This window comes from Dendrobates tinctorius, unplaced genomic scaffold (genome assembly GCF_039654945.1).
Source record: "Dendrobates tinctorius isolate UK_male_01 unplaced genomic scaffold, ASM3965494v1 ptg000070l, whole genome shotgun sequence".
In the NCBI taxonomy this organism is placed as follows: Eukaryota; Metazoa; Chordata; class Amphibia; order Anura; family Dendrobatidae; genus Dendrobates; species Dendrobates tinctorius.
The window spans coordinates 65,730,561-65,755,941 of NW_027361738.1; the positions used below are offsets into that span (position 1 = coordinate 65,730,561).

The 25,381-nt window shown below is 43.0% G+C and overlaps 1 protein-coding gene across 11 annotated transcripts in view; it reads right to left on the reverse strand.

Moving 5' to 3' along the window:
- The window catches only part of KIAA1217 (KIAA1217 ortholog), an 804,298-nt gene that overhangs the window by 81,897 nt on the left and 697,020 nt on the right, over window positions 1-25,381 (reverse strand). For 9 of the 11 annotated variants that reach the window (XM_073581790.1, XM_073581793.1, XM_073581791.1 and 6 more), the window contains one exon: window positions 13,009-13,102. In XM_073581790.1, the coding sequence (XP_073437891.1) occupies window positions 13,009-13,102 (94 nt within the window). Of the gene's footprint in view, window positions 1-8,285; window positions 8,305-13,008; window positions 13,103-13,543; window positions 13,820-25,381 lie in introns of those variants that run through there. The other 2 variants (XM_073581798.1, XM_073581801.1) reach the window with 2 other exon arrangements.

The window sequence follows — 25,381 nt, forward strand, 5'->3', positions numbered from 1 at the left end:
ACCAGATCGAGGGAGATTATCAGTGGTCTTGTATGTCTTCCATTTTCTAATTATTGCTCCCACAGTTGATTTCTTCACTCCAAGCTGGTTGGCTATTGCAGATTCAGTCTTCCCAGCGTGGTGCAGGGCTACAATTTTGTTTCTGGTGTCCTTTGACAGCTCTTTGGTCTTCACCATAGTGGAGTTTGGAGTCAGACTGTTTGAGGGTGTGCACAGGTGTCTTTTTATACTGATAACAAGTTTAAACAGGTGCCATTACTACAGGTAATGAGTGGAGGAAAGAGGAGACTCTTAAAGAAGAAGTTACAGGTCTGTGAGAGCCAGAAATCTTGATTGCTTGTTTCTGACCAAATACTTATTTTCCACCATAATATGCAAATAAAATGAAAAAAAAAAAACAGACAATGTGATTTTCTGGATTTTTTTTTCTCAGTTTGTCTCCCATAGTTGAGGTCTACCTATGATGTAAATTACAGACGCCTCTCATCTTTTTAAGTGGTGGAACTTGCACTATTGCTGACTGACTAAATACTTTTTTTCCCCACTGTACTTATCATTTTTATATATTCCAGTCATCGCATTATATAGCACTGTGTACTTACTATTGCTCACTTTGCCTTTCTACCCAGTGAATTCTTCTCTTTTCCATTAGGCCTGTGACATCATGTGATTAAAAAAGGGACTAGCTGAATCCTTCTAAGCTCGACGTAGAACACTGCTTGAGTTATCATTAGAACTACAATCCATGCAAATTCACTGGCAGGGGAGGAGGTGCAGAGCAGCTGGGTCAGAAGTTAAAGAAGGGGAGGGACTGGGCTACCACTGACTTTACAGTAATGTAGAATTGTAGTTCTAATGATGACTCATGCAGGGATTCTATATAGAGCTTAGAACAATTCAGCTAGACAGGTTTTTAATCACACAATGTCATTAACCTTAATGGAAAAAGAAAAGAATTAACTGGGTAGAAAGGTAAATTGAGCAATTGTAAGTACACAGTGCTATATAGCATGAAGATGGGAATATATTATAATGTTAAAAACTTTGATGGGAGGAGGAGTGTTTTTTTTAGTCAAGGGTTTTTGCACAAGGCTCAGCGTACATGCTTCTGCTGCCCTCCTGAAATGGTGTTATAACATTTAGTAACGTATTTAGTCAGCTGGTATCCAGAGACTTAGGTAAAACGCCTGGACCTCAGTATTATACAGGGAAGGGGCAATAGATGAACCTCCTCCATCCAAGTTGGCTGGAAGTGCAATTTCTCTAACCCCTTATGGCTACAACAGTACAAGTAATAAACAAAGTGCTTCTAAAAAAAAAAAAGGATAAAGATTTGCGATTTAATTGATATAAAAAAAAGAATTTTATCCATCCTCAATAATGGAGGGATTTATAATTTTATAGTTTACAGCTCATTTATGTGAAAAACAAGCGCAGCGCTTACAAGTTCTCTCCAGTCTAGCAGCCTTGGATCGCTGGAGGTCACGGTTAGCTTCCGATCCCGTGAGCTTCAGTGCTCCAGCGCCCATCTGCAGCATCGGTGCGCGCTCAGTTTAGGCCGGGAGTTTGATAAAGCCACTGGTCTGGACTATCAATCAAGCAGGAGTGCACAGCCCACAGCGCGCAGGAAGAGGAGACAATCCTTTGAAATTTTTGGATCACTCCTTAGCACTGAGAGTTGATGGGAACTGCCGGTGTTCACCGCACGTGATGAACTCACGTGACTGGTAATTGCCATAATAGTGTCAATGTTGACAGTGTCACCACAAAATATTAAAAAAAGCAATGTATGAACACGCAAAACAACAAAAGAGGTAACAAGCACTTTCCTTCTCTCGGAAATGAAGCAATATTCTTTAAAAAACTTAATTTAGATAGATTTAGCATCAGAGATATTAATGGGGTTGTCCTGGACTGTGGCCTATACTTAGGATAAGTCATCAGTGTCTGATCGGTGGGGGTGTGACACTCGGCACCTCCCGCCGATCGGCTTTTTCTGGTGTTGGCTGGAACTGCTCAGTTATGGAGCTGCACGGATCAATCGACGGAATAGTGGCCGCGGCCGGGTACTGCACATCGTCCCTCTACTGACTTGCATAGGTGGCGGAGGTGCAGTACCCGGCCGCGGCCACTATTCCGTCGATGGAGCTGTAATATGCAATATGTAACTGTCGCCGCCGGCACCGGGAACAGCTGATTGTCAGGCATGCCGGGTGTCACCCCCCTCCCCCACTGATCAGACATTGATAGCCAATCCTAAGGATAAGCCAACAATATTAAAGTATCTGCAAAAGCTATTGAACTTTAGATTTTGAAAAAGTTTCTTCTCCAGTCACACATAAAGCAAAAAGTAGAATTTCTACCAGATGCCAGCAGCAATGTATTGGTGACTTCCCTACACTTCACATCAATCTACCACATCAGACATTCGGGTTTATCTAGTTACGCAGCAGAAGTCGCTGAACAGTTTTGTCGAAAAAGGTTCAGTATGATTTGTGCTTTACCCTTTGAAATCCCGGCTCTTTCTGAGATTAGGAGTCCAGTGGGCGGTTCTACTGAGAAACTGACAACTAACAATACATTTAGTCACACAGGATACACTTTTCAGTGCTTTGGAGTACAATGCACGGGTCTATATAGTAACTGTCAGCCATCTTGGTATTTACAAAGCTGCCAGTGATTAGGACCGCCTACTGGACTCCTAAGCTCAGAAAGAGAGAGCAGGAATTAAAATGAATAAAACACTATTTTTACTGAACCTTTTCCCACAAATCTATATATCAATCCGCTCTGTTCTTTTTACTCTTTAACATAGGATGCACGGTATCAAATACCATTTTCCATATTATATTGAATGCAACTAAGTAAGGATGTCCAAGAGATAAAAAAAAAGGTAATATACAGCACATGTAATTAGTGGCGTATTTATCTCCCGTAAGAACCTGCTGTAGCCAGACTTATGGAGACTGTTGATGATCTAACATGACCACTGTCTCAAAATCTAGAGGTGATCCGATTTACTCTGCAAATGTAAGAGACCCAGGAACCAACCAAACCAGTTTTCAGGGTACAGGGTGGGGATTCACATAATCCAGGTTGTCACTTCAGATGCACCAGGAGTAGTGATGAGCGAACGTCCTCAGATAAGGTGTTATCTGAGCATGCTCGGGTGCTAATAGAGCGTCTTTGGCGTGCTCGACTATTATGTTCGATTCGCCATGGCTGCATGTCTCGTGACTGTTCAACAGGCAAAACAAATACAGGGATTACCTGTTCGTTAGTCAATACCTGCATGTGTTGTGGCTCTCGAACAGCGGTGAGACATGCAGCCGCGGGGACACGAACATATTTTTCGAGCACGCCGGAGACACTCGGTTAGCACCTGAGCATGCTCAGATAACACCTTATCACAGCACGTTCGCTCATCACTAATCAGGAGGGCTCATAGATGGACCTGAGCGGCACGAGATTAGAGAGGTACATCGTTCTGCTCCATGGTTGGAGTAGTGGAACCCACTAGTGTTTTCATATACAAAAAGTAAAAAAAATTAAAAACATTTTTTTTGTGATTCCTAGATAATCACTATGAAAAGTCACATTAGATGACAAGATAATTAATTACAGGGTTACTTTATCTCTCTAGTACCAGCACGTGAACTGGAGATGGATGTGTGATGATACGTCCAAACAAGAAGGGACACATGACGTAATGGCTCTCATGACTTGCTACTACATCCCCAACACCTAATACTCGCCATATGCAGGAACATAGATCAGGGCGCCACACACCTGTTTCTCCCAGTTAAAAATATACACAGACATTTAATTTCAGGAGTTGGGTTTCTGAAATAGATCAGGAAATCAGAGTCATCAGATGATATGAATCCAACCCGCAAATCATGTTCCTTCAAAGAGCTTAAACCTTAGTAGAATTTTCAGAGAGTGAACTATTAGGATAGGCCATTCATATCCGACCGGTGGACTCTCGGCACCTCGGCGATCACCTGAATAAAAGGGTTTATCTACTGGTTTACCAAACAGCGCCAGACATTTGTTTGTGGCTGTGGCTGGAACTGCAGCTCACAGAAGCCAAGTCCCACTCACAAGGGAGGATGGATCAGAGTATCAGAACTTCTTGTTGTGATCATCTTAATCTTAGGGCTCATACTAACATGCAAGAAACTCGGACGATTCTCGCACGTCAATACCCGACACTGCCGCCGGCGCTCAGATCGGAGCGCTCAGCTGCATGTATTTCTATGCAACTGAACGCTCCGATCTGAATGCTCGCGGCACTGCCGGGTATAGACGTGCAAGACTCGTCCGAGTTTCTCGCATGTGAGTATGAGCCCTTAGAGAACCCTTTTCACCAAAAAAGCATCATCCTTTAAAGCTGAAAGATAGTTCTGAGGATATCCTGCAATCTACTGCCTTGCAGAATGCCTTCGGCACCTGACTGTTTATCCTTCTTCTCAATCCAGCAGACTTTTAACAAATTGACATGATTATATCTGAAAAGAGTGATAGTAATATAAATTTTGTCCTACCTATTTTGGGGTTTCCGGCTTGTCAAGAGGCGATCAAGAAGTACTTACCAGCGGAAAGAGAGTAAGGTTATGGGCACATAAAGTTTTTTCGAGCAGAAATAGAACGGAAAATCTCCAAATCCTCACCCCCCAAATTTCAAAACGCATCCAAAACTTTTGCCAAGTTTCTGCTCCAAAAACTCTGTGCGCACAGTCGGTAACGTTTCTCGTTGCAGAGAGTGACATGCCAAGGTGATTTATCCTGAAGTCATGTGACAAGGCTCCTTAGAGAGTTGATATTGACTTTTAGCATTGCTACGTCCTGTAGTTGGCGCTAGAGTTCTAGTCGTATTCCTCTATTTGCCTAGTCATGTTGGAACAGGAGCTGCTAGGATAATAGAGCCAGCATTGATTCTTTTCTTAAAGTTTTATAAAAAGTCAGAACCCTTTGAAATATATATTTTTATCTACTGAATAACTCCTTTAAAAGAAACCTGTGATGAGGTTCATGCTGCCCGAACCACAGCGTGAATCGAACACTGGCTGCGTTATTGTTTTACTTGTTGCGTAATGAGACTTTGAAAAGCCGTCCGAGGACGGTGGGCGCGTAAGGAGAGACCTTAGGGAGTAGACGAGACACACGGTTCCCGTCGGGGTCTTCACAATATGATATCTCTGAAACGCCGCTACGAATAAAACATCCCTGACGGCACTAACGCACCTGGTTCGGGCAGCGTTAAACTCACGGCAGTTTCCCCCTTTAAAAACCTGACATTTCTTTTGCATTTTCTCACTGTTGGCAGTATTGAGTTGTGTTTACTGTTTTCAAAGTTTTTTTTTTTTTTTCTAGAAAGTCGCCGGTGTAATCTACATGAACCGAGAAATGGAAAAATCAGAACAGGACACAATGTGAGCACGTATGATGGGCGTACGGCCAGGAGAGAACAAGGGCGAGTTGATACAGTCACCTTGGGAATACGGCAAAATTCTTGTAATATTATTACACATATCTTACATATATTGTCAGGGCCAGCAGGGATGCAGGGAACGTCGTGTTTACAGTTGAAAAGTTTTCTTTTTCTTTGCGGTAAAACTAAGCTTGAAATATATTTGGATCTTTTGTGCTTTGTCAGCTCTCCGGGAACGTTCTACCCGCCGGAGATTGCAAAGCCGATCCCACATGCATGTACATTGTGAGTGATCAATACAGACTTGACGTAACTTAGGTAAAAGTCCGTCTCACACCTATAATCTTTAACCCATTGGTGTAGTCGGTAAAAATGCTGATGGGCTATGCGGCAGATATGATACCAACCTGCTGCTCCGGATCAGACAGATTATTACATTTCAAGGCTTGGGCAGCAAATTGAATTTTTACTTTAGGTGAAGAAAAATTTTAATGGCGACTCTACAGCAGCCACAAAGTGGAGAGAGAGAGAGAAGTGCTCTAATTGATGGGGGCTGGCTGAGTGATTTATTTCAATGGCAAAGCCAGCCTCCTTCTCCAACAAAGACTGTTGAAATGAGAAGCCAGTCCAACAGCCATCATGCAAGGCTCTGATGGCGTGCCGACGCAGGAAATGTTCTCTTGTGCCAAGCTCAAGATTGAACTGGAGGTGCCAAGACCAACCCAACTACAGCACTATATAACTTGCAATTTTAAGATCTCCTTTTTTAAAGTGGAGAACCCCTTTAACTCATTAATAAATCAGTTTACAGAAAGCCGCTAAGCGTCCCACCGAGCGTCAACCGCAGGCAGAATTTATCAACGAGTGACTGCGCCTGCGATTTGGAGCTCTGTATTGGAAAACGGAAGCTTTAACCGCTATAAAGCTGAAGAAATAATAAATAAAAAAAGAGAATAAAGAATAAATCTGATAAATGAACAGATTTTCCCCAGAAGACTTCTCTGTCAAGAAAAGTTGACAAAAAAGCGCGCAATGAAGTTTACTATTTCAAAGAGTCTCTGGTTCCGAAAGGTGTTTCATCTTCCACATGACAAGTGGCTCTAGCATTAGACCTGCTGGGCATGTGTAACATGCGGGGGCTCCTTGCAGGCATTAATCACCCCCCCATTTCTCAGTAACTCGGCAGAAGTGAGAAATAAATGTATTTAGGCTAGACATGTCCTGCACACCACGCCGCCGCTGACAAGCCGCTCTCTGTTCTCCTCCCATGGTTTTGCTATTGTTATATAAAATAGCGTTTATTTGCAAACGCTCAAGTGGAAGAAATTCATTGTCCTAAATCACATCCCAAAAGGGCAATCCTTAAAGGGGTTGTCAGGCCTTAGGTTACAAGACTGCAGTCGCTCTATGCAGACATCGGGACCTGTAGGTCATGTGATCACAAGGACGTGATATGCATACTACCGGCCACATGCAGACTTGACTGTGTTCAGCCTCGTTCAATACACTTTCATTGAGGCCGCCCTCATCTAGTTGGCATGTGACCACATGTATGCACATTACATACTTACATCCACAAGCCTGTTACCGACACTGGAGAATCCTCACAGTGCACAGTGTGCGAGATGTGAGGATTCACAAGTCTGCAGTCACATAGAGCATCTGTAGACTTGTAGCCTGAGGCCGAACAAACTCTTTAACACCTTATAAAATAAGTGATAAAATGGTTCAAACTGTGACCTATTATTTTTTTTTAGTATGGTGGCTCAGTGGTTAGCACTGTTGAAATATCACCAAGGACAAGATCTGCAAGGAATTTGTATGTTATCCAGATGTTCCCGTGGGTTTCCTCCCACCCTCCAGAGACATACTGATAGGGAATCTAGATTGTGAGCCCCAATGGGGACAGTGATGATGATGAGGTCTGTGGAATTAATGGCGCTAAACAATAGTAAAATAATAATAATAATAATAATAATAATAATAATAATAATAATAATAAATAAAAGGAAAAGATATTCAGATCCAGATAAGTTAAAGCACAGCTCATCATCATAACAGATCAATAACAACTTTACAAATTAGTTTGTCATGGTGCAAAAAGTGAATAAAAAAATTCCCAATGATTTTGCTATAGCATTCTCCACCCCCGAGGAGTAGTTGTCTGTCAGGTACCATTGGCCACCATTCTCATGGTGCTTCTTTTTCTCCTTATGTCTTATTAGAAATCAGTCACCAAGAACCTTTGCCCATCTGTCCAAGGCCTCAATCAGACATGTCCACATGGCCTTAATCCAAAAATTCCAAGACAGTCCATAAAAATAGGGCACTTTTTTGCCCTGTCTGTAAAAAAAAAATTTAAGCGTCCGTGATTATTTTGAAGTTCAAGTTGGCACCCCAGCCTTAGTGTAGTCATCGCTAAAAAGTATTTTTTTATGAAAATATTACAGTTTATGGGACAACTTTTTATCATTATCAAGTCCAGTGATTTTCCCTTTGTTGATGATGGATTTATCTTGTTGGTGCATTGATATATTAATAAAAATTAAACACATTGTAATGCGGGACCCTAAAAAGCGTTTAGGAGAATTAGGACTGAGGAGCGTCCAATGTGTAATGCCACCATGGGGCTAAAAAGTGTGAAATCAGCAAACATCACAAAGGGTAGGAGAACAAGATACTTTTGCATAGGACTGCTGCTATAGCATGTGCACTTTGCGAAGTTAGAAAGGGTAAGATGAGATACATACCGGTAAGTATTCCTCTTTTTAAGAAAATAGAGTCAACCCTGGTAGACCCAGCTCACTAAACATGGAGAAGACCGCATGCTATAGCGCACCCATGTACTGACCTCAATTCTTGCGTGTACGACAGCATAGAAAACCCATGAATCAGCTGATACCAGCAGCGGTGGCGGCGCAGTGTTTATCTAGAAACAGGGAGGGGCGCCGACAGAAACGTAACAGGTGCAATAACCTGAATTTGCTTTAAAGGGACGCAGACGCCTTACTGCAAAAAACCCTCAGCAAAATCCAAACACCCTCATCATGTCGAGCACGAGACCGAGATCTATTTTAGCAAAAATCTAGGAAATAAAATATAAGGAATATTCACCTAAATTTATTTTAAAAAAAATATAATTAAATGGTAATTAAAATGTAAAACATGTCTGATATGTCCTGGCTCCTGTTTGGTAGTTTTGATCAGTGCGGGGGTCTTGTTAACAAGACACCCACCGATCATTCAAGCTAGGAAAGTTGTTTTAGGGTTCCATATTAAAGGTTCAAGATTGGGCCTCCCTCATGAGCCCCCAGATTTCATGACAACAATCCACAGGTTTCCATTTTGTTGGGAATCAATAGGTGTAACAGAGGGTCTTCTGTCTAACCACTTAGATGCTGCGGTCACTAGTCATCACTGCATCTAAAAGGTTGAACTGCTGTGATTAGAGTTAGCCACCGGCATTTGTCTGCTGTGTAAAGGCCCCGTCACACAAAGATGCACCAGCGATCCCGACAACGATACGACCTTGTCAGGATCGCTGGTGTGTCGCTACATGATCGCTGGTGAGCTGCCAAACAGGCAGCTTCACCAGCGATCAGCACCAGCGAGGACGCTGGTATCTAAGGTAAATATCGGGTTACTAAGTGGCGCGCGTCACTTAGTTACCCGATGTGTACCTTAGAAACCTACGTGCTCGTGCCGGTAGCTGCCAGCACGCAGGTTTCTAAGGTACACATCGGGTAACTAAGTGACGCGCGACGCTTAGTAACCTGATATTTACCTTAGAGACCAGCTCCCAGCGCCTGCTTAGGGCGCTGGGAGCCTCGCTGATCGTTGGCTCCCACTGCCACACGCAGTGATGCGCGCTGGCCAGCGGGAGACCAGCGATTAAAAAATGGCCCAGGCTGATCGAGCACGATCAGCGATACCCGGCGGGGGGGCTGGTCGCTGATCCCCGTCACACACAGTGATCTCGCTGGCGAGATCGCTGTGACGCGTGAACTCGCTAGCGAGATCGCTGTGTGTGACGGGGCCTTAAAACAGTCGGCACCCACCAGGTGTGGAGTGGGCACAGCATGTGAGCCCACTGCATACAATTCCTCTCACCTTCTGGCTTACACATACGGCAGACAATAGGAAAAATGCCACCACTAGGCAAGATGATGGCATCCAGCACCGGACCTACGGACCTCGCAGATTTTATTGTGTCCGCTTGGCCTGCCGCCATTGGTGGTACGCCACTCTCAAAATGATCAAGGATATACTGAGCAATACTGAGTGTCTGGGCGTCTCAAGACCCAGACCACTACTAATCAAACCTTATAAACAGTTACTACAACAAAATAGAAAAAAATATTTAAAAGTTTAGTTGATCTGCACCTTTAAAGTGACCTTAGATACTCGATAGTGGGCCGGCCAATATCTAAACCTCCCGACCACCATATATGTTCTCAGGGACGAGAGGACAGCGAGCTGGTGGGAGACACCCCTGGAGGCGGCTTCTCTCCAATAGAACAAAGGATCTGCCTTCAAAATTCAACACTTTTTCCACATCAGATGCTCAGCTGATCCTGTTGAAATCAGCTGAGTCTAATGTGTACGGCCATTTCTACACTGGGTCCGCTGTCAGCAATACCAAACCAGATGCGGGCGAGTATCGTCTAATCATCCTGACCGTGACTTGCAAGGTTTTATACATGACGCAGACACCTTTAAGACCATCAATGATTAACCACCTCCTTATGTGACGTGTAACATATAACAAGATAGATATTTGTCCCCGCTGAAGCAGAATTACAGATTTTTCTGTATCATCATAATGCGCCAATATTGACGAGACCGGGCGAACATCTGATGTTTTTACAGGTCTCCCGACTTTCCTCCAGCAGCTTATGGTCAACTTTAGTTGACATGTTATGTGACTTGTGTGATAATGGGGCATTAACGTACTGAAAATGGGGTGTGACCTAAATGTGACACTGTGCACTAAAAATGCACAAAAAATTTTAAGCAAATTTTTGGCACAAACTAAACCGGAGTTCACAAAAAACGTGAAATTCTGATAAATTAGACAGTATTAATAAATCTGTCCCTATGTATAAAAGGAACAGGGAATGAAAGATGCGCTTCTGACCGTGTGCTATCACAGTCCTGTGTAATGAGAGCAGAGCGGAGAAGGGGGCTGGCGATCTGCTTAGGTCAATGGCGAAGCCAGCCCCCTTCTTTGTCTGTGACATCTATGCCAGCTCTTAGATTTCATCTTGTGGCACAAGGACAACTTAAGATGCACTAGATTAGTTTCCTGCTTCAGAGGGCCTTAGTTTAAAGGGGTTGTCTGGCCTTAGACTACAAGACTGCAGTCACTATGTGACTGCAGACTTGTGAATCTTCACATTGAGTGCACTGCTCACTGTGTGGATTCTCTGGTCCCGGCATAAGGAGCAAAAGGCGTGTGATCACAAGTATATGATTTACATACACAGTCACATTCCGACTAGATGGATGATAGATACAGTCTAGTAGGAATGTGGTCAGAACTATGCACACCGCATACTAGCGGTCACATGGCTGCCCGCTCCCAGCACAGGAGATTCCTCACAGTATGCACAATGCACAGCTCGCAGTACACACAATGTGAGGATTTCAAAGTCTGCAGTCACACAGACTGACAGCAGACTCATAGCCTAAGGCCGGACAACCCCTTTAAGACTGGATAATGAAACACCAGTGTTTGTGAATTCCCACCTATATAATATTTATACGTTCCTATGGGTGTATCACCCTCATGACTTTCCCAGGTTTTCTTGTACATCTTAAAATACTAAATTCTATGTGCCTTCTTTAGGAAACGGTCACAGACTAGTGCGTACATGTGTCCATAAAAAAATATAACAGCGCAGGATTATTTTAAAAAATCTCCATTTATAGGGAATAGGTCTGACCTCTATAGTATAAATTCCAGAGTGATTCTATAGTCTCCGTATTAAGGAAATGATCTTTCTCCAGGTAATCCCTTGATTCGCCCCATACACCGTAATAGAATCTAATACAATGTATATGTATATGTCAGCACACAAAGCAAAGTATTATAAAAAAAAGGTGAAATAATCATTGCTGGGAATAGTCTTCATATAGGCAACTAATCACATAACTAAAAATATCAGGACCGTGAAGTCACCACTAGAGATGAGCGACTTTGCCTTTTTTAGGGTCAAGTCGGGTTTCATGAAACCCGACTTTCTCAAACATCGAGTCGAAACAAATCGGCCGACTATCGGGAAAAGTCGGAGGTTCGACTGGAACACGAAACCCAATGCAAGTCAATGGGGAAGCAAAGTCGGCAGGGAGTGGAGGACAGTAAACACACCTACATGCCGGACCGCTTTTTTAAAGTGCGCGAAAATTCTCTCTCTCCCCGGACGCTGCACTTGTCATCTCGTTGCCCACAGTGTACGTCCTTGCTCAGTGGCTGAAAAAAGTCACGTGCAAGCATTCTGGGAAATCTGACTTTGGCGCTCGTTTTGCCGACCGCATGGCCAACTTCACGCTGTGGTCGGGTTTCGGCCGGCGAAACCCGACTTTGCCATATGTCGGCGACTTATGAATCTGGCCGACCTGTTTTGCTCAACTCTAGTCACCACAATAAACTACTAATCCTACAGAACTGCATGCGATTCCAGCACATAATATCCCAATATCTGCGTTATTGTGGACTGGACTGGTCCTCATCCAACTCCAGTCTGCTGCTTTCCATTAGTCCTCCATATAACACTACATCATATGGAGCTGCCAACCTCCGTCTAGAATTGTGGACATTGCAGCGTATAGCAAGAAATCTCCATCAGAAAATATCTTAAAGGGCCACTACACCTACAGTTAAATGTAAGCTATATTTCACTGTTACCAGCCATTCAGGCAGATTTTAAAAGCGAAGTTACAGACAAAATAACCTGTTATTTAAATAAGGTTTTTGTGTTATATGTTTTTATTTTTTTAAATTGCCAATTTTTTTTCTTTATATCACTATCTTTATTTAAAAGAAAAAAAAGTTTGAAATCTTACAATTTTCACACTGGGATTATTTTAGATTCATATTTCCTATTCTTTCAGGAAGAGTTTGTTTTCAGCAGACTCCTTATCATTAGAGGTGGGATAATTTTAACAGGTAACACCTCTATACATATGATAGCACAGGATTCACCAATCACAATAGGCGATGTCACAGTCTAAAAAAGACCTAGTGGCTGGTGTGAAAGTTGCAGGATTTTTAAAAATATATATATATATATAGTTCCCCAACTTACACACACACACATTTAAACAATAGATCATTTTCTGATGACAGATTCCATGAAATGGGACTATGGACAGGAAAGCCAAAAGTCGGCGGTCCTCCCCCATGATATACTGTATGTGGTGTCTTTGTAACTATACATAGGCATATAGGACACATTTCCATTTACATAGTTAACTCAGTTGTAAAATGGCAATTATCCATCAAGTTTAATCGACGGTGGAACGTGACGGACTCTTATATGAAGACGGATACTGAAGAATATGGAGGCACTTACCCTTACGTCTCCATTGACCGTCCTGGGAGTGTGGTTGAACGCGTGAGCAGGGTCTTTATTGTAAACCTTCAGGAAGGATCTGTCTTGAATATTCCTGGAAACACAAACACGAATATCTGTTGCAGATGAAAAGGCTTTGGACGTGTCCCCTTTCACATTTCACCTCATCGTTTTCCAGCCATATGTATTTGCAGGAGAACTTGGATAAGGTGACATGAATGTAGGAAGAAGTCCACTAAACTTTGCAGCCCTTTGACTCAACGAGAACTTGTGTTCTACCAGAATAGCTCCACACCCTGTGAAATCAGATGGTGGCGGGCTCAGCAGACTGAAACCTGAATAAGAGCAAACTCCGGAAGAGAAATATTAGCAGAAGCATTTAACCATAAACTCAACCCTGGTTTGGTTAATATTTAAATGTCTCTCTGCCCATTGAAAGCAAACACAAGGGACACATAGGAATTATCTGAGCCATGCACAAGCCGGGCTTTGTTCTGCACCAGGCTTGTACTAATACACATTAGACCCAACTTACAGCCAGGCTGCTCTGCAATCTCTTTCGCCTTCTTGCATTTCAGCGTCCAGACATCCTGCAGTCACTCGACTGCACAACTTCCACTGCCGGAAAACAATCGGATGGATTTTCCAGTGTAAAAAATGTAATCGGTTCAAAAAAAAAAAAAAAAGCAACAAAAGAATAAAGAAAAAAAAAGTCTGTCTATAGATTTTCTACAAACGCCTTCAGGAAGGACATTCTTTCTTAGACACGACCCAGTGAATTAGGACGCTTTCCATTGCTCCAGGTGCAGACACAGGGTTTGGTGGGTTGTGCTTAACCAGGGAGATTATGTTCAAGGGAAGGAAAGGAAGGAAAAAAAAAAAAGGGAAGAAGAATGTTTTGGGCTGGTCTTACTTTAGTGCTTTTAAAAGGAGAGTTTCCAGATTTAGCCCAGAATGAAATAATGTCCCTCCCGGTGATAATAGCGACCAGATACATAATAAATTGCATCCGCTATACTAGATTTATTTTCTATATTGAGGTACAGTGGGAGCCGCAAGAGAGAAGGAAACTTCCTTTGGGCTAAGTTCACACAACTGGATAAAAGAAAATCTAATTTTCATCTAAATAGATAATAAACAACAACACAATTTCTCATCTGAATTGTCATCCATGTAACATTCCGTTTTCTTTATCAGGAGTTATTAAGCCGTACAAGAAAAAATACAGTTTCCTACATTACTAATTTCAATTTATCTGTAAAAATTATCAGATTATATATGGTTGATCTGTAAGGAGGTGGCGTGGAACCTCAGCTGCCTCCTCTCTCCTACACACTGAGCCCATGCGGCACCCTAATGATTCCCTTAAGTTTCATGCGTAATAGTTTATGTGTAATGTATTGTATATGACATATACCTGCATATGTATATAGTTAGTTCAGGAATTGCAGGAGATAAAAAAGGGGGCCGGTCCAACAGGCTGACAGAGAAGGAATTTTCTGCTCCTGCAGCAGAGCAGGGCAGACTTGCCTGAGGCAGGACCATCTTCACTGTCAGGAGAAGAGGGTACCACGGTCGAGGGGGACACTATCTGTCACGGATTGTTGGGAAGTGTGGACGGGTCCTGGTGTTGAGGACTGACCCAGAAGGACTTTTAGGGTTCTCAGCCTGGATGGGAGCTGTGGAGACCATGCCGTCTCACAAAGTTGCAGGGACAGAGCAGGAAGCATTGTATTATTCTAGTAAAGTTTTCCCATTGGAACAGAACTGTAGACTGTGGTGTTTTCCTGCAAGCTCATCCCCAGCGGCTGGAGTATACATATGATGGAGGTAACTGACCGTACCACAGGACTGGGACTTCACTTGTCTGTTTGTGTGCAAGGGGCCAGGGTGCTCACTGACTGTGTCTTAGTAAACTCGGCCATGACTACCACCCCGTGCCACCTTGTTACAGATCTAAATGAGATCCAATATTTATTGCGCACCCACAGGCTTGAATAGGCGAGTCCCATCTGAGGGACGGAGACTAATGTATGCTCCAAGTATCTGAGCAGCCCTAAAGAATTATATTAGTGGAAGTGCTGCCCGAGCCAAGTCAGTTCTTACCATGGACAGATCTCAGACTAAAAATATAGTCATGTGAACGTAGCCTAAGATGTCAGCATGCTATCATCATTGGTCGTTATATGTTTATATTGAAGTCGTATTTTAAGGTTTTAGCACCTGAGCTGGATTCCATAAATGGTTATATAACCCCCTGACTCCCCCTGTATACCACCCATAAAAGTTCTCCCACTCTGTATGTTAATCCTTTCGGTCCGGTCCGATAGGCTCCTGATCCCTCCTCCTGGCTTCTATATCCATCCTCCCGGCTGCTGCTCGTCGTCTTCCTAACTAGAGGCGGAAGACCTGTGAAGACTCAGACGTCAAGGTTAGATTTCAGAAAGGCAGATTTTAAGGGATTCAGAAAGAGAATTGGAGGGATCCAATGGCTGGATATCCTTAAAGACAAAAATGTCCAGGAAGGATGGGAAATCTTGAAAAATGAAATTCTCAAAGCACAGTTGTTAACAATTCCGAAAAGAGGGAAGAATAGGAAGCATTTAAGGAAACCGGGATGGATGAACACAGAACTTAAGCACATGCTAAAAAGGAAGAAAAAAATGTTTATAAAATGGAAAGAGGGAGGCATATCTAAAGAAGAATATAATGCTGTCTGCAGAACCTGCAGGGCACAAATCAGATTATCTAAAGCTGAAAATGAATTGAGACTTGCAAGAGATGTCAAAAGCAATAATAAAGGATTTTGGGGATATGTCAAAAGTAAAAGAAAAGTCAAAGATGCTATAGGATTTTTTCAGGATGAAAATGATGAAATGGTAAGACAGGATGTTGAGAAGGCTGAACTTTTAAATTCCTATTTTGCATCTGTTTTCTCTCAGAAAGGAAATGTAACATCAACTGTTATTCACTGTCCTATTAAGGGAATAGAAGAATCCAGGATATTTATAAACAGAAAGATAGTGAGGAAACACTTAGCTAACCTAAATGAATTCAAGTCTCCAGGTCCAGATGAATTACACCCCAGAGTACTGAAGGAGATAGCAGAAGAAATTTTTGAACCCCTCTCCATAATCTTTGAAAATTCTTGGAGAACAGGAGAAGTGCCAGAAGACTGGAGAAGAGCAAATGTTGTTCCTATCTTCAAAAAGGGGAAGAAGGTGGACCCAGGCAACTATAGGCCGGTGAGTCTGACTTCTATACCAGGAAAGATCTTTGAACAAATTATTAAACAACATGTATGTCAATACTTGGATAAGAATGAAGTGATTAAACAGAGTCAGCATGGGTTTGTAACTAATTAGTCATGTTAGACTAATTTAATTTCCTTCTATGACGGTATTACTGATTGGGTGGATCAAGGAAATGCTGTAGATATAGTATATCTTGACTTCAGCAAAGCATTTGACAAAGTCTCTCATACAATCCTTATTGAAAAAATGACTAAGTATGGAATGGACAAGGCAACTGTTAGGTGGATTCATAACTGGCTTAGTGATCGGACCCAAAGAGTGGTCGTAAATGGCTGCACATCCAGTTGGAAGAATGTCTCAAGTGGGGTACCACAGGGCTCTGTCCTGGGCCCTGTATTGTTCAACATCTTTATCAACGATTTAGATGAAGGAATTGAGGGTAAACTGATTAAATTTGCTGATGACACAAAGCTAGGAGGGATAGCTAATACTAGAGAAGAGAGAGAGAGGATTCAAAAAGATTTAAATAAACTGGAGAAGTGGGCAGCAACTAACAGAATGGTTTTTAACAGGGAGAAATGCAAAGTACTACATCTGGGCAATAAAAATGAAAAAAGCATATATAGAATGGGAGGAATAGGGCTAAGTGACAGCACATGTGAAAAAGACTTGGGTATACTAATAGATCACAGACTGAATATGAGTCAACAGTGTGATGCAGCAGCAAAAAAGGCAAATGCAATTCTAGGATGTATTAACAGAAGCATACAGTCTAGATCACGTGAAGTAATTATTTCCCTCTACTCCTCTTTGGTCAGACCTCATCTGGAATATTGTGTCCAATTTTGGGCACCACATTTTAAAAAAGACATCAACAAACTGGAGCAAGTTCAGAAAAGAGCGACCAGAATGGTGACCGGTCTGCAAACCCTGTCTTATGAGGAAAGGTTGCAGGATTTGGGAATGTTTAGTTTGCAAAAGAGAAGACTGAGAGGAGACTTAATAGCTGTCTACAAATATCTAAAGGGCTGTCACATTGTAGAAGGATCAACTTTATTCTCATTTGCACAAGGAAAGACTAGAAGCAATGGGATGAAGCTGAATGGGAGGAGACACAGATTAGATATTAGAAAAAACTTTTTGACAGTTAGAGTGATCAATGAGTGGAACAGGCTGCCACGAGAAGTGGTGAGTTCTCCTTCAATGGAAGTCTTCAAACAGAGGCTGGACAGACATCTAACTGGGATGATTTAGCGAATCCTGCTTTGAGCAGGGGGTTGGACCAGATGGCCCAGGAGGTCCCTTCCAACTTACGATTCTATGATTCTATGATTCTATGATTCCTGCTTTGATTGACATGGATGACTTCTCCTGCAGTCATCCACATTGACGGGCGAAATCTCGCGCCTGCGCAAAGAAATCGAGGCTCGTGCCCTTGCACTATACTTTGCCCTACTGCGGGCGCATGCGCAATTATGTTTTCGGCTCTTCCCGCAGTAGAGCAAGTCATGGTGCGAAGGCGCGAGATGTGGATGATGAGGGAGGAGTCATCCATGTCAATGAAAGTGGGAGGACAGCGAGCAGCAGGTGGGAGGAGGGATATGGACCGGACCGACAGGATTACCATAGAGCGCGGGAGAACTTCAAAAGGTTTTTAGAGGGAATACAGAGGGAGTCAGGGGGTTATATATCCATTTATGGACTGCAGCACAGGCACTGAATAATGTGATAGTTTTAGTTGATATATGACAAAACTGGTGATAGGTTCCCTTTAAGACTGCAATCATCAGTCCGACCGGGAGTCTCTTGGCAGTTTTGGACACAAGATTTGTTGTCATGACTTGACAGATGAGAAAATATGCCCTTAATAAGATTATATGAACCTTCTGTTATGTGTTTCTATGTTGGGGTTCAGTTAGCGGCATCTAAAAATGGGGCCACTATGTCGGTGATTGGAGCCGTCTGCTCATCTGTATGGCACATAGATGCAGGACCAGTCTTTTATTGCATGCGCTATTCTGGCCTGTAAAATAGACATGAGTAGTGCACGGAGTGATTTTTTTTTTCATGCGGATCATCGATCCACATGGAGAAAGGTCCGTGTGCACTGGCACATTGGCTTCGATTGGTCCATGTGTGGTTTATCATGCACAAACGAGCCCTTAGGCATCAGGATACATGGGCATGTAAGAGTGCTGGACTGTGCTGTTGCGTTTCTACACCTGAAAACACCAATCACGTTGTGTGTGCATTGTGTCATGCATCTTTTGTAAATACCGTGTCATGTAATGTATTATGTATAGAGTGTGCTAAGTATTGCAAGCATAAAATGCATAGTGTAAGGTAATATTAGTAATGCATAATGGAGGGTGAGATAGATACTGTATGTAGATAGTTGACTGTAGGGTAAGATAGATTTAATGTTTGGGACTAGCCCACGCGGGGAGGGGTTAGTGTTATGAAAAGAGACTGCTTCCTGTTAGTTAGACAGTAAAAGTTTGGGCGCACAATGTGAGCAGAGCTGTAAAAAGGGTTGACTCTGAATGAGAGAAGAATAAGAAGAAGGGATAGTGAAATCCTGAAGAAATCGAGACAGAAAGAGACAGAGTGGCCTTCAGGAGTTGAGTCCTTTGAGAGGACTCTTAGCCTCAAGCATGTAACGCAGAAGATAGCAGGCCGTAGCAGGACCGAGAGACGGGGATTAGTGAAGAGTCCCGAGCGGTAGATCTAGGATGCGGAGCCTCTGAACAAGTAAGGAGACATGTTAATCAGGACTACAGCGATAAAGCTGGGCTGTGGCGACGTAGGGAGAGACTCTGTGCCTTGAGAGTTCTAGCGTAGACTACAGAAGAAGGATAGTGTGGGGAATGATGCTAAAGGAAACATCCATAAGACTTTGTACCCGCTATCCCTTGTATATAACCCTTACCGAGTTACCGTTCAGTAAAGGGTTTATTATTGAATGGTGGTCTCCTTCATTGAGCTGTGCAACATCTCATCCTAGCAAGCCCACAACTCTAGGCTGCGTGGGTGTAGCACAAGTCCACACACCCAGCCAGGACCCACAGTTTCATGTAACTTCCCAGGGCGCTAAAGACGAGTGCCTCACTGGCGGCTACCGCCCCGCGCCACGTTACAAGGCCACACAGAGTTGTCTGGTTGGCTGTACAATGCTCCATTAGGTGCTCCCCTATAAGCATTGTGGTTCTATTGCTGGTGTGTGCATGGGACCTAAAGGAGCAGAACAAGGTGCACAATGCCGGCACAGTCACTCACTGTGGCCCTATACTATCGGGCTGTAGGCACTGCGAGCTATCGTATGAAGCCTCAGTACAGCAAGGTATTACGGAGATAGTCCACCCTGAAATCATGCTGCACCTCCGTTTCTATCTCATATACACTCTCTCACCATCTTCATATTTTACCCAATTTATCCGTTATCTCAAAGACTAACTTTCATCCATCGGGTGGTCATTGGGATATGCTTATAGGGGTTGTCTCATCGCATACATTTAGAACATTTTAACAGCATATACGATAAATATCTGATAGATGCAGGTTCCACCATAGGGTCACACATATATCTCATTAATGGGGTCCTGTCACAGGCCGGCAGGTATGCCGTGGTAGCTTTTTATGCCCAGCTCTCTCCATTCATTATTATAGGAGTTTAAAAATTTGGTGAGCAACCGAGCTCAAGACTTAGTTCTTGAGATAGATGTACTGTAGGTCCAAGCGGTGGGACCCTCATCAATCAGACATTACTAATAAATCCTTCAGGATGGGATGCGGCTAGTAGAAAAATGGATGAGATTACTTTAATTTAGCTGTTGTCCTAACTGAAACTGAAAGGGAGAAGATATAGATTAGATATTAGGAAAAACTTTTTGACAGGGAGGGTGATCAATGAGTGGAACAGGCTGCCACCAGAGGTGGTGAGTTCTCCTTCAATGGAAGTCTTCTAACAGAGGCTGGACAGACATCTGTCTGAGATGGTTTAGCGAGTCCTGCATTGTGTGGGGGGTTGGACACGATGACCCAGGAGGTCCCTTCCAACTCTAACATTCTATGATAAATGCATTTATCTACGGAATATAGGGAGATGTTTGCTAACAGAGTTGACCATAAATTAATTGATCTTCGTACTAAAACTGGGACTTGTCTGCCATTATCTGCCCTTTAATATTGGGAAGGCACCCAAGGATTTCGATGGGGTAAAAACCAAGTATCTACAGCCACAGCTCCATGTAATAAATCAGTGGTGATCTATGCATGGATGGAAGTGCAAAACTGACCATTCCAAGCCAAAGAGATAAAGTCATTTACAGGATGTCAATAAATTAATGTAGTCGGCGTTTTATTGACAGTTTTACTGTTTTTCTGAGAACTGACAACTGAGCGCCTTGTGCTGACAATTGGCAAATACTGCAATCAGCGGCTCAAAGAAAGTACGAACTGTAACAGCAGCGACAGCTGAGCAGAGACAGATTGCAGAAATCAGCTCTAGACGACATTGAGTAAATTTAACTCTGATAAGAGAATGAAAACTTTTATGTAGAAATCTGTGAAAATGTTACAACATACACAACATATTTCACGGCGCAGCTTGTACTCTTGGTCTCGATTTCCCCTATGGGAATTTATACGCGAATTTGAAATGAAACAGATTATTTGGCTCGAGCTGCCGACACAAAGACAAATTCTTTTCAGCACCAACTAGTGGAAACTTGCAGAGATTAGATGGTTCTTATTAAATATTACATGGATAGTAAGGTCAGGCGGGAGACATTCTAAGAGTCAAGAGTCGGGCGCTATAACCAACGCAACGTCCTGGGTCTCAGTACATGATACGTAGGGGTGCGCAGTTCCCAATGGAGTTTGTGACATCTGCAAGAACAACCTCATAACAGGTGTGTGGTCCTTTAGAACCTAAAATATAGATAGAAATATGGGATTATATACAGTACCTAGGTGTCATTATTAATTCCTTTAATCCATGCCTTCCTTTTCTTCTTGTTTTTATTTCTTTGCTTTTTTCCCCCTTTCTCTTTCTTTCCTTGTTTATTTTCTTTTCTATCTCACTTTTCTTTCATTCCCTCAATTTTGTCTCCTCTTTTTCCTTCTGTGTTTTTCTATGACCCTGATGCATCAAATCTTTTAGGCTAGTTTCACACTAGCGTTTTTTTGCGCTGCGTTTTTGCGCAGTGCAAACGCATACAAAAAAACGCATCATGCGTTTTGCATGCGTTTGCTGCTTTTTTGCGCATGTGTTTTAATAATTTTTTAGCCATTTTTACTCTTAAAACGCATGCGTTTTTTTGCACATTTCCCATAGACTGTAATGTGTATTTTTGCGCATTCCGTGCGCATGCGTTTTTTTGAGACAGGTCGGACGGACCAAAAATGCAACAGGTAGCGTCCGGCGCGCTTGGGCGCACACTACAAAAAAAAGCATGCGCATGTAAAACGCAATGCGCACCCATGTTAAAGATAGGGGGAAAGGACGCATGCGCATGTATGCGCAAAAACGCAGCGCAAAAAATCGCTAGTGTGAAACCAGCCTTACATCAAAAAAGTGGCATAAAAGCTTTGAAAAGTCGAAAAAATGCTGGTGCTACTCGGAGTTGCAGCAAAACGTTGAGACTTTTGTTGTTTTCATGCGAGTTTCTCCCAGCTCCGCCAAAATGGGTGGAACTGTGGCAGGAAGGGGGTGTGATGTCTAATTCATGATGAGCTGTGGCATTCCCCCCGACAGATATCTCAATTCAGTCACTGATTATAGAAAGATTTCTGGCATGGCGCACACCACTCATCAGATGCAACTCTTCATGAATCAGGAGCATCGATCTAGTGGCCTACCGCTAAGGCTATGTGCCCACGATCAGGAGAGAGCAGCGTCTGGGATGAAACGCTGCGTTCTACTCACGCAGTTAAATCCGCATGTGTTCAGTGAACCATGCGCATTTACCGCATCTAGTGATAGCTATGGGTGAGACTAGGCTAGCTGCAGATAATTGACATGCTGCGGCTCATAAACCCGGACTGCGGGTGAGATTACGCAGTGTTAAATAGAAGCACAGTGGGCATGGGAGTTCTATAAATCCCATCCACTGTGCATCTGACATCTCATGATGAAGCCATTAAGATATACTCGCCTCTCTGACAAAATGATATCTTTTTAAGTACTGAGTACATTGTGGGGGCAATCATACTATTTGGAATGCTATGTGTGGGGCCATCATAATATTTTGAGTGTTATGCAGGGTCCATCATGCTACTTGGGGGCTATCAAACTATTTTGAGGGCTATTTATAGCGCTATAATTCCATGTGAAGTGGTACATGGAGGTCATTATGCTACTAAGAGGAGCTATCATACTATTGTAGGGAAGGTGACCTGACGGACGGACTGACTGGTTAGATTTCAGCAGGACAAAACAGCTAGGAAAGTGTAGCTGACGTGCAGTACCTTGAGTTGACCATTAGAGGGCAGGGAGGAGTGTGAGCATAGGACTTGACATCAGCTTAGGGCTAAGAAACCGTTGGTCATGGGGGGCGGGGTTACAGGGAACCGGGAAAGGTATAAATTGGCAAGAAGACTGTGACAGTTGGTGCACTGTGAGTAAAGCCTAACCAGGGGACTGAGGAGAAGGAAAGATCAGGGGGGTGGTCCTGACACGAGGTACCGCAGTATAGACGAGGCTCCGGGTGTGGGACACCGTATTGGAACGACGTTTGACCGGTGAAATTACTGTTGGTGTATAGGCCTAAGGCAGCCACAGTGACTGAGCTGTCAGAGCGTCACTGAGTGTAGAGGGGACAGTACGTATATATACGTCCCTGGAGAAAGTACGGTGTCACAATGTGTTCTGTAACCGGAGAGCTGTGAAGAAAAGTGCGGTGTGCTGTGAGGCCGTCTGGCGGACGGCGAGAGAAAGAATAAACTTGGACCTGTTGCACCTGAAACCTGCCTCCAGCTTGTGTCTGTACGTTACTGCGTGGTATACAGAGGGACCACCCCCCAGCCCGGCCCACCGACCCTACACTATTTGGAGGGCTATTTCTAGGGCCATCATATTATTTAGGGGGGGGGGATTATACTATTTGGAGGCCATCATACTATTTAGGGATGCATCATACTATTTGGAGGCCATCATAATATTTGGGAGGCATCATACTATTTAGACGGCTATTTCTGGGGTCATACTACCATTTGGAAGACTACATGGAGCCATTATATTGTTTAGAAGGCTATGTGGGATCATTTATACTGTGAGGAGGGTCGTGCTGGGGCCATTATACTCTTTGGAGGGCTATGTGGGGGGCGCGATATACTGTTTGAAGGGCTATTGAGGGCCATTATAATATGTGCAGGCCAGCAGGCCAATATACAGTGTGGAGGTTTGTGTGGGGGCCATGACTCTGCATGTAGGGCCACTATACTGTATGGAGGGTCATCATATTGTATGAAGGGCTGTGTGAGGGCCATCATATTGTGTAGAGGGCTGTGTTGGGGCCATCATGCTGTGTTGGGTTCAGCTTGGGGGTATCATATGGTACCCCCATAGGGTACTGTGGAGAAATTCACTGTTGGGGTATCTTATGGTGTTTGGGTGACACATTTGTTGGTATCATATTTTATGGTATCCATAAAAGGGCTATCTTAGCATCTGGAACACTAAGGGGCTTCAATAGGGACAAAATTACTTTGTAAGGGCTGCAAACTTGTGGGATATGCTCTTCTTTCACCCTCCAAATATATATTTTGAGGGGGAGGTGGTGCCCCATGATTTTTATGTACGCCCCTGGAAGTATCTGACTCCACCATGCTCCCTCATCTAGACCGGCGACAAAAATCGCCAGCCTTGATGAATTAGGGTCTGTATATGTCTCTTTCCTTTTCTCTTGATTTTTTTTTCTGTTTTTCTTTCTTCATCGGGCTGTCTCTATCTTTCTCTTTGCATGTCGCTTTTTCTTTCTTTCTCTGTCTTTCTCTCATTGACTTTCTCTTTTCAGGTCTCATTTTGTCTTTTTTCTATTTCTTTTTCTACCTTTCCCTGATTTACAGAAGGTTTCCCAATCGATCAATGGTATAGTGCTCACTCTAGTTAGTTGCTTCATTGGAGCATTGAGGTCTGACCAGTAGCAATCATCAGTCTATAGATTTGGGAATGGAAAGATGTCACGAGATGCTCACGGGACGTGTAATCTACTGGCAGAGAACAATGCGGGACAGATGGCATAAACAACACCCCAACCGCCAACTATTTTACTTTAGCAGTTAATTATACAGGGGACTAGGATAAAGGGGACCTTCCCAAAAAAAAAAAGAAGTCCGGACACTTAATTATTGCCACATTGTTTTGAACAAATCATATGGAAGATTTTGTTTTGTTGCCCATCAAACTTTTTTTTAGATGCAGAGACATAGCCTGTACGGGACTGTTCATGTTTTCTATTATTAGGGTCAACTCAACTTATTTTAGTGTTAGGTTCAGTTTTGGTTATTGAGTTATTAGTGGTAAGAACAGAATAGCATGCAAACACCAGAACAGAAGGAGCAGCAATCACGAAGACCTCAATAAAAGAGTTTCTACGGCTCCTGAATATATTGTCTACAGGACATAAATTTTTACGGATGCATCATATCTGTCTTGGGTTCTGGAAAACGAGGTCCCGCTTCTTAGTGCTAACAGTATTGTACACATACATGCTAAACACAACATCCTCTTTTTTAGATTTTTGTTTTTACTTTCGAGAGCGGCTGGTGGCTTTTTTGGACTACGTTGGGTTAAAGGTCATCACAAGGACATACAGTATATAGGTACAAAATTGGACAGCTGTGGGGATGGCTTATAGGATGTTTTCTTTACCAAAATATTTCTAAAGTGAAAAATCAGAATATATACAACACACATCACATATGTGATACATAAAGCTGAAGCGTCAATCCATTATAGGGGTTTCCGATGGAAAGTAGGATGATGGTGAAAAGCGTCCGTCCAACGTCTTTCATGGCGTGTCGACATATATTTATGCAGAGATTTAAAGGCTAAAACAAGAGGCTGCGTTCTGAAGATGAAAGGATCAGGATAATGTCAGGAGGGGAATGATGAATTC